The sequence below is a fragment of the Rhinolophus hipposideros genome (assembly GCF_964194185.1).
Source record: "Rhinolophus hipposideros genome assembly, chromosome: X".
In the NCBI taxonomy this organism is placed as follows: Eukaryota; Metazoa; Chordata; class Mammalia; order Chiroptera; family Rhinolophidae; genus Rhinolophus; species Rhinolophus hipposideros.
Genome location: NC_138046.1, coordinates 4,862,568 through 4,882,391, shown reverse-complemented (window position 1 = coordinate 4,882,391; position 19,824 = coordinate 4,862,568). Strand labels below are relative to the sequence as shown.

Here is a 19,824-nt window from a genome sequence, read left to right as displayed (position 1 = left end):
AAATTTACTAACAATTGTCACCCCAATAAAATTAATAAAAAAAAAAAGATATATGTTCCCCGATGTTCATTGCAGGTTTATTTATGGTGGCCAAGACATGAAAACAACCGAAGTGTCCTTTGATAATTGGATAAAGAAGTTGTGGTATAAAGAAGTTGTGGTACACAATGGAATACTATTCTGCCATAAGAAAAGATGAAATAGTGCCATCTGCAACAACATGGATGGATCTTGAGATTATTATGCTAAACAAAATAAGTCAGACAGAAAAAGTCAAGAACCATATGATTTCACTGATATGCGGGATATAAAACTAAAAGCAACAAAAGAACAAGACAAACAAAGAAAGAAACAAAAACTCATAGACACAGACAATAGTTTAGTGGTTACCAGAGGGTACGGGGGTGGGGGTGGGAGATGAGGGTACGGGGGATCAAATATATGGTGATGGAAGGAGGACTGACTCTGGGTGGTGAGCACACAATGGGATTTATAGATGATGTAGTACAGAATTGTACACCTAAAACCTATGTAACTTTACTAACCATTGTCACCTAAATAACCTTTAATTAAAAAAAGAAAAAACACAGAAAAACTAAATTGAGAATCCCCTTTCCTAATTTGGAGGCAAAATAAATTCTTCTAAAAAAGGGTAAGGGGGATCAAATATATGGTGATGGAAGGAGAACTGACTCTGAGTGGTGAACACACAATGGGATTTATAGATGATATAATACAGAATTGTACACCTGAAATCTATGTAAATTTACTAATAATTGTCACCCCAATAAATTAATTAATTAAAAAAAGGCACACTTCAGCCTCTTGGGTATTTTTACACAACAGTAAAATAAGATAAAGTGAAAATCTTTGGCAAACAATAAAATTATAAGAGATTAAAAAAAAATTAAAAAAAAAATCAAAGACCTAAAAATTCTTTTGCTAGCAACTGGTTTTATACCCAGAAAAACACTGATTTTTAAAAAATTAGTTTCAGGTGTACAAAACAATGTAATAGTTAGACTTTTATACCCCTCATAAAGTGGCAACCCCTTGATCTTCTTAATCAATTTTACCAGGCTAGTACAATTATGATACAAAGTTTGATGCTGATAGTGCTACAATAGTATTTATTTATTATAAACAAAATATTAATTTATAAAACATAGAGGGTATTTAACTCAAAACTACAATCAAAAATGGTTTATCCTGGTATTGTAAGATATATTAATTTGTGAAATGTATTAATAGATGTCATCAAATTAATATGTCAAAAGGAAAATGTATGAAATAGTCAAAAGACGATAAAATAAAATTCAAAACCATTTCTGATTAAAAAAAATCTTGTATATTATATAAAATATTCTAAAAATACTCTGGATTCTGCTATGTCTCTCTACCCTTACATGAGTGAAGAAGGAACAATAAACAATGAATAAAACAGAAAAACAAGCAATGAGAAACAGTTCACAAAATTGGAAATGCAAATAGACAAACACAAAAATATTGGGATTTTTCCCTATTAAAGAGTGAAACATTTTTCATAAAGTTCTCATAAATTAGTAATTAAATGTTACCGAGGGAGGCATAAAATTAATGGATGACAAAAACATGCATTTATTCATGTGTGGTTAGGCTTTTGGGATATAAGAATTCCATGCACTATTGAAAATAAATGTAATTATAATAGAAAGTAGTAAAAATCAGAAGTATTATCTGATAATATATTTCAAGAATCTTAAAACTGTATACATAATTTAGCTTGGTAATTATACTTCTAGAAATATGTCCTGAGGAAATAATGTTGATTTTCTGTAAAGAATTATTTGCAGTGATGTTTACAATTCATGAGTATACTTTATTTTTTTCCTGCTGGATATTTATTTATTTAAACTTTTTTATTGGTTTCAGGTGTACAAAACAACATAATGATTAGACATTTTCACCCCTCATAAAGTGATAACCTCTGCAAGTCTACTACGCCTCTGACATCGTACATAGCTTTTATAATACCAGTTATGAGTGTAGTTTTAAACTAAGTAAAAGTAAGTATAAAAACAAGGCTGTGTCAGATGCTCTTATCTGCTTATCCAAAAGTCATTGCCAATTTTTTTCTCTTACTAACAGAACATTGATTTCATTCTGGGTGGCAAGATGACCAGCCTCAACAACTGATTCTTGATTGGTCTTAATTGCAATCCCATTTCCATTTGGCAGGTATTGATTCCCTAACCTCCTTCCTAGCAGTGTAAAAATACTTACAGCACCCTTAAGACATAAGGGGAAGTTTGCTGGGAGCTTTATGAAAATATTTATTCCCTAATAAAGTTAAGATACTTTATTCCTGCCCCTTATTCCTGACTTTGACTATGGTGTAAAGATGTGATGCTTTGAGTTGTGACAACCAAGAGGCCACTAGCATGAGGACAAAACAGCAAGGAGCCCAAGAAAATGGATAAAAAGAGCCTGGACCCTTCATGAAGTTGTTGATATGCCCAATCAACCACAAGGCTCCCTCCCTCCAGCTTTCATTACATAAATGCATGTGTTTATGGTTCAAGCTGTTAAGTTTTATGTTACTTTTAACTTAGTACATCCCAATTGAGTCAGTGATGAACTAATTTGCCCACAGCAAAGCTGGAACTCAACTTTGTGTGTATCTGGCTCATATTTACTTTTACTGAACCACTGAGACTTTGAGCAAGTCACAAATCTTCTTTGAGTCTTAGTTTCCTCATCTAAAACCTATGGGACTGATAATACCTTCTTGGTGGGACTGAGAGTCAAACGAGATAATGCACATGAAAGCTCTTTATGAGGTACAGAGCGCGAGACAAGTATAAGCTGTTTATATATAAAGCTTTTCAAGGAACATGGTATTGCAATTTTCTTGGAGCTTTTTAGTGATGCTGAAATAAATGGCAATCACAGAGGTGCTTAGACAAATGTACATTTCCTCATGAGCTACTTTTTGAGAGTTTGGTAACAGCAGTTTGACAGATAGACCTATTTTCTCCCTTGGAAAAATTCAGATTTGGAAATATGGACAGCTTTACAGGTAACAACCATGTACATGACAGGATCATTTCTAAGAGATTGTTTTTTATGGGAGTGGTGAGACTTTTCATCACAAAGATCAATGTGATATTTAAAACAGATATTGTCAAGGCAAGCAGCTTTTTCCTCAGGTCCACCCTAATGTCCAGCATGACCTAACATCTGAGATCTTTCCTTGGTCCTGGGATCCCTTATCAGCCTCGTGGGTACCCCACTGTGGTACAGAATGTTATGTGTAAAGAGTTCAAATTAGAGCTAGTGCTTGTATCTATTGAGATCTCTGAGTCTCAGTCTCTTCATCTATGAAATAGGGAGGTGGGAAGAAGGTAGGCTAAATAATTGCTATATTTTCTTTCAGCCAGAGGATTAGGTCACTCTTCTGCCCCAAACCTTCTAAACGGTTCCTGGTGGACTTAGAAAAAAATTAAAAATTCTCTTCATAGACTTCAAGACTGTACATGGTTTGGCCCACACCTCCCTCTGTGATCTCACTGTGTACTATCTTCCCTCTCGCTCACCACACATTGGCTGCACTAACCTTCTTCCTCTTCCTCGAACATGCTTAGTTCATTCTCACCTTGGAACTCTGCATGAGTTGTATCCTTTCCCCGGAAGGCACCTCCTTAGAGAGGCCCTCTCCGGCTACCATATCTAACGTTGCCACCCAGTTACTCTGTTATCAGATCACTAATTTAATTTTCATCATACCTCCATATCTAAGTCCTTCATTTATCTATGTATATATCTCATTCAGTGTTTGTTTCCCTAAAGGGTAAGATCAATGAAGGCAAAGGTTTTAGTCTGTTTTGCCATATGCACTGTGGCTGCAACCATGCCTGCCAGTTTGAAGGTGTTCAATAATGATGGCTGAATTAATGAATGAGTATAGAAAATAAGATGTGCAGAAAACATCTGTTGGCTGTCTGTCCCCAGATTATTTGGCCCCAACCACAGCCAAAATTTAACACCATCCCCAGATTCTGGGACCAACAGCGACCTCCATCTTTGCAAGCCAGGGCTAAGCATAAAGTGCCTGCCTTGCCAGTCATGTTGTTCTGACCCTTACCACTAATTGAGATTCAAGACCTTCCACAGTTCCCCATCCTGTAATTCTCCCTTAAACACTTCCTCAATGGCCCAGTCCCTCTAGGACAGAGGCTACACCTAAGCCTTCTTAGTTCTTCTCTTTCCCATTCCCAACACCTGATATCTGGTTCCTGAACCCCAAGTGGGTGGGCCCTGCTTTATTTGACAGATTTCTCTAATGCCAAATAGTCTTCTTAGGCCTCTGCACTCCACATCTTCTCTTGAGATACCCCATTATCTCATGGAACCCTCCTCTAATCCTGATCTTGCCAGGCTGACTTCTTGCTGGTGTTGTGACTGCTATTGTCACAATCTTTGGATTCCGTGTTTTGCCTGCAGAACTGGATCAGCCACAAGTGGAGCTGATGCTGCTAATCTTGGACCCTCCCAATTGCCAGGATGGTTCCTAAGATGTAACAGAAAAAAACTCTCCTGACCAGGGAAACTTACCTTGGAGAGTTCTTGTCCAGGCCCACACAGTTGGCAGGTGACACACCGTCCCCATTGATCCCAGTACTCATTTTCTTTGCAATCCATGAAGGAAGGGCTGTGGGTACAGAATACAAAAAACTGGAGCTAGTGAAAAGAAATTTCAAGGTAAGTAGTAACTTCCATGTCACTTGGTGTATGTGCCTTGTCCTCAATCTAGTCTCTGGCTCTGAGTTAGAGGGGTTGAGAAAATCAACCTAGAATAGTTAATGATTATATAGTCCTGACCATGTGCCAGGAACTTTTTAAAATGTTTTACACGTAATCATTAATTAAATCCTTAAAACATTGATAGCTGGGATTATTATTATCCCCAGTTTGTATATGAGGAAACTGAGGCACAGAGGCCAAGGAATTCGCCAAAGTTCACACAGTCAGTGGCTATACCACTTGGTGAACTGGAAAGACAATACGAGAAGAAGCTGCCTTCTGCTTAGGGGAGTAGAGAATAACGACAATTTCTCACATATGGCCAGCTATTAACAGTTTAGAAAGCATTTTCACATCCAGTATTATTTGTTCTACACAACATTCATGTGAGGAAAGCAATATAGGGATTATCATCTTTCTTTTGTGGCTGAGAAAGCTGAAGCATGGTTCTCTTTTGCCAAAACTGTCTTAAGTACCTTTAAGGATCACTAACTGCTCTTCTGTCCTATGCAGAGTGGAAGGGGAGTATGAATAAATGTCCTGGTACACTAAGGTGTAATAGAGGCAAGGAAACACTACTCAGATAACAGCTCTTGGAATACAGACAGCATAGGGCAGGAGCACTAGCATTGGTCTGAGATATGAGTTCCAATCCTGGCTATAGCGTAACCAATCGTCCAGGTTTGCTGAGTAATAATAGGCTTCCCTAGGACATGGGACTTCCAGTGCTAAAACTGGGAAAGTATCCGGCAACATGAGATGGCTGGTCAACTTACCTGGCTCTTCTTCTTTCAATCTATGACCTTGGATGAGTCACTTAATCTTTTCTGGCCTCAGTTACTTAATCTGAAAAAAAGGGGACAGTATGTTCCTCATCCACCTTATATACCTCTTGGGAGAATTAAATGAGCCAAGTAAGATCCATCAGACTACTCTGAAGTCTTTGAAAAACTATGCAAAATAAAGCAGAGTTAAGTATGCAGAGAGATAATTCTCCACAAAGATGAATTTTAATGAGGGAGACTCAAGTAACTGATACACGGTATTTGTACTGCTCAAAGAGAAAGGTGCGGCGAGATTATTTTGCTCACTCCTTAACCGTATACCAAGATGAACCTTAGTTGGCTTCTCAAAGTACTGAAAGTTCTAAGAGTGGACTTCCAGTCAGAAAAAAAAGGATAGTTTACATGTGGACATTAAGAGGCCATCGCCCTTCCCCTCAAAACTCCCCAATGGCAATGGAGTAAGTCACCCTGGTTGGCATGCTTGTTTGAATGCACCTTTTCCCACCATCAACTGGGACATTCTTTCCCACTGCTTGATTCAGTGGACTACACAATCCATTCTGCACAAGCTGAAGATGCCTCCTCCTGTGTTGTTTAGATTACTGGCCTATAGTGTCAGCCTCAGTATGTATGCTCCCTTCCCTAACTACCCTCCTCGTTAAGGACAAAAAACCAGCAGTGGTCTCATAACCCTCATGACAAGAGAATTAAGTGTCATGGGCACAGGGCCAGCATACTGGTCTGAACAACTCTCCTGTATTCTGTTCTTGCCCACAAAAACAGAAAAACATTGGCAGGAGCCAAAGAGCAGCCATGCCCTGGAGAGAAGCTCCTGACATAGGCATCTGAAATCTCCATAGCAGCTGCTTCTGGCCTTTGGGTGTCTGAGACACCCTATTTTGTGTGGTTTCCAGAGTCCCATCCATCAATAATTGTCATATGTCATGAATCTTAACACACACCTCTAACCCTGGCTTTGAAATCTATGTCTGGGCAAGGTTGGCTTATTGCCAAATCTCCATATAATGACCTAGGGTATGAATAGAGGGCTTTTCCCCTTCTTTCTTGTCAAACTGTTTATCGAAAGCATACAAATTAAATTGTCTTTCATTGTAAGCTTAACAAATTACTTTTCTTTTTTAGATTTAACAAATGCTTTTGATTTAGTTTTCCAGAAACAAATTACTTTTCTTAAAGAAAACAAAACCACATAGATTCTGGCTCATTCTGAAGAAGTCAGTGCGTATGTGTAGAATTGTCTAATAATGGTTAAATGTCATTATCCAGGGACACACTCAGACCTTATGAGTATGTCAAATTCTTCCCTGTGGTCAGCATTGCGCTGTGGCAGACATAACTGCCTTTTTATTTGAAAGGAATAATTAGAGCTACTCTGAGGTGTCCCATAATTGCATCTAGATACCCTTCTAAAGTGTCACAGAGGATGTAGATGAATACTCCAAACTTCTGGATAAGTCAGCAATATAGACAGGCTAATACATTTTTTGCATAGGTTTACACTCATGTAAACACTATCCCGATAAAGATACAGAACCTTTCCATTACCTCAGCAGGATCTCTAATGCCCCTTCCCAGTTAATACCATCCCCCTTTACCTAAGTAATTTATATTCTGACTTCTGTCACATTTTTAGTTTTACCTGTCATTGAACGTCACATATAAATTGGATTCATACGAGAGCAATTTTTTGTTTCTGGCTTTCTTCGCTCAATGTAATGCTTGTGAGATTTATCCATTATGCGTGTATAGCAAAATTTGTTCCTTACCATTGCTGTACAGCACCCTATTGTATGGCTATTCTGTAATATATTTATACATTTTTGGTTGGTGAACGTTGGGCTATGTCCAATTTGTGGCCATTATAAATAAAGTTGCTATGCTATGGTCAAGTGACTTCCAAAAAGTCTGCCAAGACAACTGAATGGGAGAAGAACAGGCTTTGCAAAAAAGATATTGTGACAAATGGCTTTCCACATTAAAAAAACAATCAAATTGGACCCTTACGTCACACCATATATAAAATTAACTCAAAATGGACGAAAGCCCTACACGTAAAAGATGAAACTATAAAACACTTAGAAGAGTTTATTAAAAGAAAATAAACATTTTAATACCTTTTAGATTTGTTTTCTTAAAATATAGGTATAAATCTTTGTGACCTTGGATTAGGCAATGCCTCCCTTTTTTAGATACAACACCAAAAGCACAAACAAAATAAAAAAAGATAAATTGTACTTAAGTGCAAAATTTTAAACTTATGCACCTCAAATGACACTATCAAGAAAATAAAGAGACAACCCACGCAATGGAAGAAAAAAACTATATCATAGAGACTTATATGTAGAATATATAGAGAAATTTTATAACTCAGCAGTTAAAAAGACAAATAACCCAATTAAAATGGGCAAAGTATTTGAATATACATTACTCCAGGAAGATACATAATTGGCCAACACACGTGAAAAGGTACTCAATATCATTAGCAATTAGGGGAGTATAAATCAAAATCACAAGGAAATCCCATTTCACACCCACTAGGGTGACTATAATAAGGAAAAAAGGGGGGGTGATTAAGTGTTGACAAGGATGTGGAGAAATTGGGACCCTCACATATTGCTGGTGAGAATGTAAAACAGTTTACACTTGGGAAAATTGTTTTGCAGTTCCTCAAAATGTTTAAACATAGAGTTACCATGTGACCCGGGATTTCCACATATCTATCAACTAATGAATGTAAACAAAATGTTGTCTATCCATACAATGAAATGTTATTCAACCAGAAAAAGCAATGAAGTACTTGATACATGCTACAATATGGATGAACCTTGAAAATATTATGTTAAGTGAAAGAAGCCAGACACAAAAGGACACATATTGTTTGAGTCAATTTAAAAGAAATGTCCAGTATAGGCAATTTATAGAGACAGAAAGTAGACAAGTAGTTGTCAGGGGCTGGGGCAAGGAGAGAATGAAGAATGCCTGCTTAATGTGTATGAGTTTCAGTTTAGTGTGATGGCACGGTCTGGAAGTAGATAGCGGTCACAATTGTACAACTTTGTGAATATGTTAAAAACCAATGAATTGTACACTTTTCAAAGGTGAATTTTATGGGATGTGAATCATACTTCATTTTTTCAAAAGCTACTTCTTCATCTTTTTCTTTTTTTAAAAACCAAAAACAACAGAAGAACAAGACAAACTAATGAGAAACAAAAACTCATCTTTTTCTTTAATACTGTGAACTGCCCTGTATTATTCCAATAGACATTGCATAAGTTAACCCCAAAATAAATCTTTTAAAAAAGTTACTATGGGGGCAGTTGGATGGCTCAGTTGGTTAGAGCGCGAGTTTTCAACAACAAGATTGCTGGTTGAATTCCCACATGGGGTGGTGGGCTGTGCCCCCTGCAACCAAAGATTGAAAACGGGGACTGGACTTGGAGCTGAGCTGCGCCCTCCACAACTAGAATGAAGGACAATGACTTGGAACTGATGGGCCCTGGAGAAACACACTGTTCCCCAATATTCCCCAATAAAAATTTTTTAAAAAAGAATCCACTTTTATAAAAAAGCTACTATGAATATCCCTATATATGCCTCCAACAGTGATTTTTTTCCATGCAACTTTTAACCCAAATATATCTAGTAAGTGCTGTTTGGGTTTAACCAGAGGGGCTGACAAATGGCAAAATTACTAGAGTGTCTCCTTATTTCATCTGTCTCTGTCATGTGGCTGCTCTCCCTGTCCATCCACCTGTCCTGATTCCTACCCCACCCCCATAAAAAAAAAACACCTAGAAGAGTAAGAATGACAGTAAACAGGGAAGAGGAGAAGCAATGAGGCTGGCATTAATTATAATCCCCCCATTAGCTCATTGTGCCCTGAATTATCGATGTTGGCCAAGTTTCTGCTGGATGTAAGGTACTCAGGCTGCTGCCAGGCAGCTGCGTCTGGCTGCAACTTGTGGCTGCTGCTCTTCTCAACTTGCACATGCCTGTGGGGTGAAACATACACTCTCTATCTAGGACGGGTGGGCAGGACAGGATGACAGGGCTAAATTAAGAATTTAGGACTTCAGGGAAGATATTTGCTTTGCCTGGGCAGTGCAGGAGGTGTGGGATTAAAGAGGGTGAGGAAGACAGCAGCTGATCCACGCCCTGCCCATTCCTCTTCTGTGAGCCGACTCAGTACCCCACATGCCCAGGACTGGCAAAACTCAAAAGTAGCTGCTCAGCCTGGCCTTGAAAACACTACTTTCTTTGAAAAAGCAAGCTTCTAATCTGTACAGTGCCTTCGTCATTTACAGATGTTTGGCCTATAATCTAGATGTTGCTTTATTATTTGCTGCTGGCTCAGCTTTCCCTTTCCTGGCCTGGCCCAGGTCCACTTCTAGCCCGGCTGTGTCTTGCCTGTAACCTGCTTCCAAACTATCAAACAGCTTACCTTTTTTCTGCCCCAGTATTTGTGAATTTTGCATTCCTCAATGTGGTGAGTGGTCCCAGGTCCAGTTTTGCCATCTGAAACATGTTCCTCCCCAGTGGTGGACTCAAGGTCCCCATTTGTCTATAGTGGTTCTCACTATAGACTACAACTTGGGAGCTTCAAAAACACTGATACTTGGGTCCCTTTCCTGAGATTCTGATGTAATTAGTCAGAGGTGTAACCTGAATCTTTGGAATTTTAAAATTCACCAGGTGATTCTCATGTGCAGCCAACTTTGAAAATCACTGTTTTAAGGGCTCTTTTTGGCTCTTGTCTGTTTTGTCTAAATATAAGGTACAGTCAGAAAAATAATTTTTCTGTTCTACCGCATTCAGAGGGAACATGCTGAGGGATTAACCTGGGTTCTACCTATTTCTTTTCCCTCTAGTAAAAATGAGCAATAAAGATAAAGGGGCTGAGTGGTTCTTTTAAAACATTAGATCATGTCATTTCCAACCTCAAAATCTATCCATGGCTCTCCACTTTACTCAATAAAACTGAAGATCTAATAATGGTCAATGAGGCCCTAGATCAGGGGTGTCCAAACTTTTTTCAACGTTTTTCACCAAGGGCCATATGTGGTAAAATATACAGCCAGGCCACTCACTCGAGGTGAAGTACATATTGCCTCACCTGATTTATTTAAGTAAACTAAATATATTTTTGGAATTTGCTGCGGGCCAATTAACAATGTATTGCGGGCCGCAGTTGGCCCGCAGGCCGCAGTTTGGACAGCCCTGCTCTAGATGATCTGCCTACCTCCCCTTAATGCATTGCCTCTTAGATTCCATGATCTACTACTCTTCCTCTTATTCTCTTAACCCCAGATACGCTGGTTTTCTTGCTATTCCTCAAACTTACTAAGAATGCTTCCACCTTAAGGCCTTCACACTTGCTGTCCCCTCATTGAGGCAGGCTTTTTCCCCAGATATCCACATGGCTACCACCCTCATTTCCTTTACTTCTTTCTTCTTATACCATTGTCTTAGTGAACCTTCTCTAACTACTCTTTTAAAACTGCAATTTTCGTATTCTCTATCCCCTTTTCCTATTTCATCCTTCTCAATAGCACTTATGACCATCTGATACACTAAATGTCTTATTTACTTCTTTATTGCCTGTTCCTTCCCGACTAGAATATAGTGTTTACGACTTCATCCCCTGTGCTTAAAACAGTGCCTGGCACATAATAGGTAGTAAATAAATATTTGTTGGATGAGTGAATGGTAAAAAGCTACAAAATGAAGGTAACAATCTTCTGACTGAGTGAAAGGTTTCATAATTTTTAAAAAATTTCACGTCAGTTAGTTCAATGGATCCTTACAATAACCCTCGGAGTAAGCCAGGGATTATTATCACCAATTAACACATTTTTAAAAACAGGCTCGAAGAGAAAAGACTTCCCTAAATTTATTCAACTAGTAAGAAAGAAAACCATAATTCACAGGAACTTTAAGATCCATGAGTGTAATGTGCTTTCCAAGGCAATAGTAGACTCTAAAATAGGGAATGACGGTCCTCCTAGCCTGTCAGTGAAATTTGGTTTTTCTTCAGTAATATTTTATGTGGGCTAAAAGGTATTTTCTGAATTGTAATCTGACTTTGCTTTCAAGAATGCCTACACAGAGTTATTGCCCAAGCTTTAGGAGATAAAGGCCAGGACGAAGGTGGTAGCAACAGAAATAGAAAGGAAGTGATGGTGGGAGATACAGACCTTACAAAGAAAGTCAATAGGACTTTACAATTCCATGTATGTGAGAGCCAAGGGAAAGACATGAGTCAGAGAAGATTCTGAGGGTTCCTGCCTGGAAAACCAAGAGAACATTGGGACCATGAAGAGTGTGAAAGAGAAGTTGCTTGTTAGAAAAAAAAAGACAATATATGCAGTTTTTCAAATTATTTTAAGTATGTAGAGTTGGAAGGGACAAAGGAACATGTCAGTGGTGGTGCCCAGCAGGCAATTAAAATATGTAGAACATAGGTTGGGACTAGACATGAGGCAAAGCATAGAAAAGCAGGTCATGGATGCAGATCAGAGTCACATGGGAAACTCTGAAAGAACACCTATACCCTAGGCCAGGGGCGTCCAACTGCGGCCCGCGGGCCAGCTGCGGCCTACAATCCATTTTTATTGGCCCGCAGCAAATTCCAAAAATATATTTCGTTTACTTAAATAAACCAGGTGAGGCAATACATACTTCACCTCGAGTGAGAGGCCCGGCTGTTTGTGTATTTTACCGCATATGGCCCTTGGTGAAAAACGTTGAAAAAAGTTTGGACACTCCTGACCTAGACCATTACATCAAAACCTCTGGGAGGTTGAGAACCACTGACCAAGATAAATCATGGCAGAGGTTTAGATGAGCAAAGAAAAATGCCAAGAACAGAACATCGAGGGACATCCATATCTGAGGCTAGAAGAGGAAGGACAGCCAGCAGCAACCAAGAAGGGGGATGTCAGAAAGAAAGACTAGAACCTAGATAGGGTAGTGCAGGACAAAGTTTTAAGAAGTAGGGGTTTTTGGTACAGGGATGTGGAGTGGGAATGCATTATTTTTATTTTATTTTGTACGCATGTGATAAAAGTTAATTGTCTTTTAATGTTCAAGCATATTATAACAATAATAGAAATAATTCAGAAACCACAGGTGGTTATTACAGTTTTGAATAGGCTTCTCTTTCCATTTCCAAAGTGGCTGAAGAATTTCAACTGTTAGTGATAGCAACATCTGCTCCAGTAATGTCAACAGAGGAGAATGAATGAAGCAGTGCAAAATTAAAGAAGCTTCACCTATTTACCTTGTCCTTTATTTGAGTATACAGAGCAACAGATAATGCCTTAGCAAGAATAAAGATGCTGGGGTAGGAAAAGAAAAAAATACTTGTTAAAAAGCAATTGTCGGTTTTCTGTCAAGATGGCAGAGTAAATAAACCCTGTGCTCGCCTCCTCTCAGGACCACATCAAAATTACAACTAAACTACAGAACAATCATCATTGAGAATCACCTGAAGTCTAAACCAAAGTCCTACAACTAAGGATATACGAAAGAAGCCACGTTGAGACTGAGAACCTATGTAACAGATGGTGTGCTGCTCAACTTGTGAATCTTTCAATAAAACCAATCAGATCATTAAAAAAACAGCAATTGTCACTGTACAGATTGAACTGGGCCATTTCCATTCCGCCAAAAGCAAATGCTAACCATATGAGTTAAATTCTTCTTCCTTCAAAACATGTGTGAGGGGGCGGGCCGGGTGGCTCAGTTGGTTAGAGCTCCATGCTCCTAACTCCTAAGGCTGCCGGTTCGATTCCCACATGGGCCAGTGGGCTCTCAACCACAAGGTTGCCAGTTCAATTCCTCAAGTCCCACAAGGGATGGTGGGTTCCGCCCCCTGCAACTAAGATTGAACACGGCACCTTGAGCTGAGCTGCCTCCCGGATGGCTCAGTTGGTTGGATCGCGTCCTCTCAACCACAAGGTTGCTGGTTCAACTCCCACAAGGGATGGTGGGCTGCACACCCTGCAACTAGAAATGGCAACTGGACCTGGAACTGAGCTGCACCCTCCACAAATAAGACGGAAAGGACAACAACTTGACTTGGAAAAAAGTCCTGGAAGTACACACTGTTCCCCAATAAAGTCCTGTTCCCCTTAAAAAAGAAAAAAGAAACATGTGTGAGCACACGTATTCACAACAAAAAAGTACAAACCTAAAAAGAAAAACATAACTTAAAAGACTATAAATTGAGGCGGACAAAGAGATAAAAAGTATATAAATATTTGGTTAGTGTCTGGCAACGGCTGAGAAAGAATTGTGAAAGGGAGGAGAGAAAAGACTGTGTAGCCAAGAATATAGAGATATAATTAATAAAGCAACTGGGATGGAATTAAAACAGCAAACTTTGGGCTGATTATGATGGGAAAATATCCTTTTAATTATTGCTGAAAGTCTTCCCAAGTGGGAGCAAAGGCACAGAAACTCCCCTGGATGATGTTCAAGGGAAAAATGAAATCATGCATGTGAGAGTCCTCTGGAAACTCTGGATTGTGCTACACATGTGAAGTGTTGCTATGACTCTTGTTACCATCCCACTCAGAACTGGGAAACAAAGGACACTGGAGACAAGCCATGGGCCAGACGAACACAGCCAGTACCTGAAAGCCATGGTTTGCTCCACTGTGGTCCTAGCTAAAGTGAGTCATTTATTCATGTACCAACAACCACAAGATACCATGAAATTATAGTATCATCAAAAAGTAGTTACCCCACCAGCAGCACTGAGAGTGGATATTCATTGACTTCTCAAGGAGGTTATGCTTTTGGCTGAGTTGTCCCAGCTAGGAATTGAATTCATGGTCTTTCTTTCCTTCTTTTCTCTTTTCTTTTCTTTTCTTTTCTTTTCTTTTCTTTTCTTTTCTTTTCTTTTCTTTTCTCTTTTCTCTCTTCTCTTCTCTTCTCTTCTCTTCTCTTCTCTTCTCTTCTCTTCTCTTCTCTTCTCTTCTCTTCTCTTCTCCTTCCCTTCCCTTCCCTTCCCTTCCCTTCCCTTCCCTTCCCTTCCCTTCCCTTCCCTTTCCTTCCTTTTCTACCTTCCTTTTTACAGGGCTGGGAACTTGATAAAAAAAATCAGTCATATGCACTGATTTCTAACATCTATTAATTTTTTTTTTGGTCTTGCTCCACATTCTCTCCATTCTGTCCAATTTACCAAGCAATATGGAATAGCTGTATTTCTCTGAAGATGTCAATAAGAATAGTGCCTTTCCTCCCATAGCAATTTAAATTCTATGAAGTACACTATCTTTTCCTTATAGGCCAGGGAATGAAATATCCTAAAGAAATAGACATACAAATGGATGGGAATTTGCAAGCGTAGCTCAGGACCACTAATGGGAGAATCAGTCTATAGAACAAAGCCTGCCTGTAGAGGATGAGTACTGATACTAAAACATTCCTTGCATTTTTTTTAGGATACACAAGGAGGATTAAAAAATGTACAAGACCTGGCAGGGTAGTGGGGGAAAGGTGAAACTGATAATAATAAGAAGGCTATGATCTCTGATGTAGGTGCATATTCTGTAAGAAAATTCACAGAATCCTACAATCTTGGACTTAGAAAGGAGTTTAAAACTCACTAGTTCTAACTTCCTGTTGTCCAAAAAGAAATACCGTCCAGCTCTACCTTAACTCTTTCAATAACGTCCACCTCAGAATTCACAAGACATCTCATTTCATTATTGTTTATTTTTTCTCCTCTTCAGAAACAGGTTAACACTTCAAACTGTCAGATAATTGGAAACATATTATCATAGAATCCCAAAAGGTTTCTTCAAGATAACCTAACCCTATTCCCTGATGATCCCAATGGGAAAACTGAGGCCCAGAGAGGGGATATAGAATTTTCCAAAAATAACACAGTTATCAGTGGCAGATCCAGGACTAGAATCCAGGGTCCACTGGCTTGTCTGTTTCCCATAATTAAAGAAAGGGGTAGGCCCAAGTTCAGGACTGATTACTCAATGTGTATATTAACAAGGCTGTAGCTTTTCTCTCTTTTTGCTGCACTCCCAGAGCCTAATCTTGGCTTATTTTACACTCAACAGGAACAATTCCAAAGAGTGAGCTGGTTCAGGGCGAGGTGACCCATGGAAGGAAAGTGGTGCTGCCCACTCGTTTTGGCTCATCCACATGATGACTAAGAACACCGTGAGAATGAAAACATTTTACTCTTTGATTCCACAACATATGTTACAAAGAAATTCTATATTTGGACTTGTCAGAAACACAGAAAACATACACATTTAATTCTAATCCAAGACAAACTATATCCATCTTCATATATCCCATGAGCACAGAATAATATTCCTTCCATTTTACAGACTGATAGTGAAATGGACTCACATCCTTCTTGTTAAGCACCCAAGAAAAGAATTGATGGATGAGCTATTTTCCAGAAGGAAAGCAGAGAAAAATAGCTTCTGCTTCAATATAAGCTTCAGTTCTAAGGAATGAATGCAAAAGATGCCTGACTCTCTGCAGAAGGAATTCAAGTGGAGCATATCAAGGAGATATCTAAAGGTGGGTTTTTGGCCTGGCTTGTGTTCCTAGGTGAAGAGGTATTATTTACTCTCCTTTGGGACTAGGGACTTTTGTCCCCCTTCAAGAGTTTTTCTAAATGAGTTCCTTCAAAGAAGGAATAATTAATGTAAGGTAATTAGAGGATCCATTCTCCTCTTATCCCCTTCTCTAGTGCCAAAGTTAGCCTAATTGCTCAGCCTGTACCTTAAACCAAAAAGCTGTGAAGTAAGAAAAATCTGGTTCCCAGTTTTGGCTTACTTAATAACTAAGCAATTTCCATCCAGCAACTTTCATCTACTCTGGGCCTATTTGGTTACTTGTACAATTTAGAGAAGAACACCTACACCTTCCTAGTTGGGGTGAGGAGTCGGTGGGATGATGGATTTAAAAGTACCTGGCATAAAATAGGAACTTAAGAAATAATAAATTACAGAGCAACTTATGACATTCACCCATCGTGTTCCTTTTGCAGTGTTTCCCATCACTTTGAAGTCACAACCATTGCCCCAATTTATAAAGCTCAAAGCCTCAGTCTTATTTGACTTGACATCATGCCATATGAGAAATGGTGGAAGAGCTGGGCTATTTGACCTGGGAATGGAAGATGCAGGAAGATCTGGTCTCCAGTTTTCAGATCTCTAAAGAACTATCATGAAAGAGAATGAGAAGACTGCTCTGAATAGCCCCAGGGAAAATGACTAGGATCTCTGGGTGGAAGCCACAGGGAGACCGAGTTCAGTTTAACAAAAGGAAGAACTTTTGAAGAGTCAAGGCTTTCCATGAAGGAAAGGGACTCTCTCAGAGATTAGCAAGCACACTTCTTCTGGAAGTGTTCAAGGCAGAGACTATCAAGAATGTTTTAGGGTGAAGTCAATTAGGATGAAAAAACATTATAATTCATGACAGCTTACTATTTTACAGATAATTGTGCTAGATACTTTACAGGAATTATTTCTCTTAATTCTCCCAACAACACTATGATATGGGTACTACTCTCCCTGTTTTTCAACATAGAAAACTGAGGCTCAGAAATGTGCAGTATTTCTTATTGGGCTTACTACTAGTATTATAAGTGGGTGGGAGGAAAAATTCTTCGTCGTATCAAACTGGTTGGCACTAAATATAGTAGTACCTCAGTTTTTTGCAAAAAATAAAAATTCACACTCCCTACACATATTTCTAAATGCCTTACGGATTTAGAAATATGCTTAGTTGGGAATGACAATAATATGCTTAGAATCTTGGTTGGGAATGACAAATAATATGCTTAGAATCACAAACAGCAGGTAAGCAGCAGACTCAGGATTTATACACAGCTGTGTCTAATTCAGAAAGTGGCTACCCTTTGTATCACACTATCCACAGATGTGGATGGAAGTGGGATAGGAATGAACACCTTTCAAAGTCTAAGCCAGTTCCAAGAGATTCTGATTTTCTCATCCCTCTTTTTCAATCTCATATAATTTGTCTACTTCTAAATTCTATAGATTCAACTTTTGTAACGCCTTGTTAAATTCATTGCCTTCTTTCTAGTCCCACAGTCACCACCTCAGTTCCAGGGTCATATCCCCTCCCTGCATCTGGTTTATCCACCTCTCATCTTTCCCTATTTTAATCCAGCTGATTCATGTTTACCAGATTATTCTTCCTGAAACACAGATTTGACTTTTTTCTTTAGCTCAGAAACTTTCAATGGCTTTTCGCTGTCTGCCGAATCAAACAGAAAATCTAGGATCCAAAAATCTTCCAGTTTGCCACGAATCTAACCATGGCAAATTTAACTTCCAAGTTTTCCCCTAATTGCACTCTAAAATCCAGTTCAGCTGCGGTTCTTTTCACATGCCCTGAGCTCCCCTGCCTCCAAACAGTTGTTCTTGTTGTTTTCTCTGCTTGGACTGCCTTCTCTCCTATCTCCACCTGTTGAAATCCTATCTGTGTTTCATGGTCCATCTTAAATAATAATAATACTTAACATTTATTGAGTGCTTATTTTGGTCCAGCCACTGTGCTAAGTGTGTGCAAGTATTTTACATGGATTATCTAATTTAATCCTCACAAAAACATGATGAAGTAAGCTCTATTATTATCTCCATTTTAGCCTAGAGTAAATCAGACTTCAGAGAGGGGGAAGTAATTCTACTTGTCCAGTGTCACACAGTTTATAAATGGTGGGAATAGGATTTGAACACATGAAGTCTGGCTCTGGAGTCCAGAAAGGTGTTACAATGTTAAAAAACAAACAATCACAAAGCCCTGTCTGATTTTCCCTGGCTCAGCCTGATATGATCCTTACTTGATAACCTCAAAGCATTTTGACTGAACATTTAAGACCTATCTTGTGTTATATTTGTTTGTTCTTATACTCATGATGAGAGTGCCAGGTCTCAGTGGACACAACCTATGTCTTAAGCATCGCCCTGTCTCACATAGTGGTGGCAGAGTAGATGCTCAGTGAGTCTGTTATGTTGAATTGAAGATATGTTGTGGTGAAAGAAGGAACAGGAGAGTTATGTAGGAGAAGATGCCCTTTACTTCCTATCTTAGCCACCCTGCATAACATGCTAACACCTGTCCAAACCAGACCTTGTAGTCTCTGCTTTCCCAGCCTAGTTTCTGACTGGTCTCTTCTTGTCCCCCAGTTTTCACAGCTGCCCCAGCTTTGGCCGTGTTTGGGGTAAGGCAGGATCAAAATATCACTGCCCTGGGCTTAGCTTCAGGAGTGAGGGATCAAGTGAAACCCAGTCGGGTGGGTGAGAGGGCAGACAAAGCCCCCAAATAGAGCCTGTATGCTCTTTACACAAGCCCTGACTTGCCCAACGGCCACGTGGGTGGGCTGGCAGCTAAACTTCCCTCGGGATGCTTCACATGTCTGATCTAACCCCTCCTTCCCTAAGCTCTCAGACTCCTTCTCTTCCTTATCTCCCAAGCACAGATGCTCAGAGTGGCTGAATGTGTCCAGGCATGTTCCCAGAAGCCATGAGAGTCCAGTAAAAAGCCTACACAGGGAGGAACTGGCTGCCAAGGCCATCGGGGCATTAGCCCAGGTCCCAGTCACTGTAAACAGGAACCTCTGGATACAGATAGGTGTACTGACAGATGGCCACGGGATGCCTTCCCAGACATTCTGGCTTTGTAGCGCCTTAACAGGGTCATCCAAATGATCCCGAACTTCCACCCCTATTTTCCACAGGTCTGAGCTGCCTTCCTATGCCAAGGGGTGTTCCCATACTCACCCTGTAAGTGGATGGATCGATAGATCTTGCTCCAGCAACAGAATTCCTGGACAAATGTACCTCAGCGCAGGCCAGACATCCCACCAAGCCCCCACCATTCAGCCCCCAGCCTGCATACCACACTTACAGTAGATGAAATCCTTTGTAATCAAAGCTCCTCTCAGACTCATTGCACATCCACGTGTAGCAACAACAGCCCAAACCCGTCCTCTTTTCCTTTCATGTTACGCCTACTTCTCCGCCTCCATGAGGCTCCTGAGGCAGCTATTGGACTGCTCGTGTGTCTAGGCATGGCTATGCAAAGAAGTGCTGCCCCTGAGATGGGCACTGTGGGGACAGCAGAAAAGGGGAGGAGCAATCAGTGACCAAGCCATTCCTATGGCAGGAAATGAAAAGCTTCAGAGTTGAAGCTGGGGTGAGATCGGGGGATGGGCAGAGTCAGG

General features: G+C 39.7%; 1 protein-coding gene across 1 annotated transcript in view; it reads right to left on the bottom strand.

The window, feature by feature from the left end:
- The window catches only part of EDA2R (ectodysplasin A2 receptor), a gene marked incomplete at its 3' end in the record, with an annotated part of 40,761 nt that extends 21,195 nt beyond the window's left edge, over nucleotides 1–19,566 (bottom strand). Inside the window, exons 1-3 of the mRNA XM_081042883.1 lie at nucleotides 19,509–19,566; nucleotides 5,559–5,628; nucleotides 4,594–4,690 (exon numbers count right to left, since the gene is read on the bottom strand). Coding sequence (XP_080899009.1) covers nucleotides 4,594–4,680 — 87 coding nt within the window. The 5' untranslated portion in view covers nucleotides 4,681–4,690; nucleotides 5,559–5,628; nucleotides 19,509–19,566. The remainder of the gene's footprint in view (nucleotides 1–4,593; nucleotides 4,691–5,558; nucleotides 5,629–19,508) is intronic.
- Nucleotides 19,567–19,824: the final 258 nt, after the last annotated feature.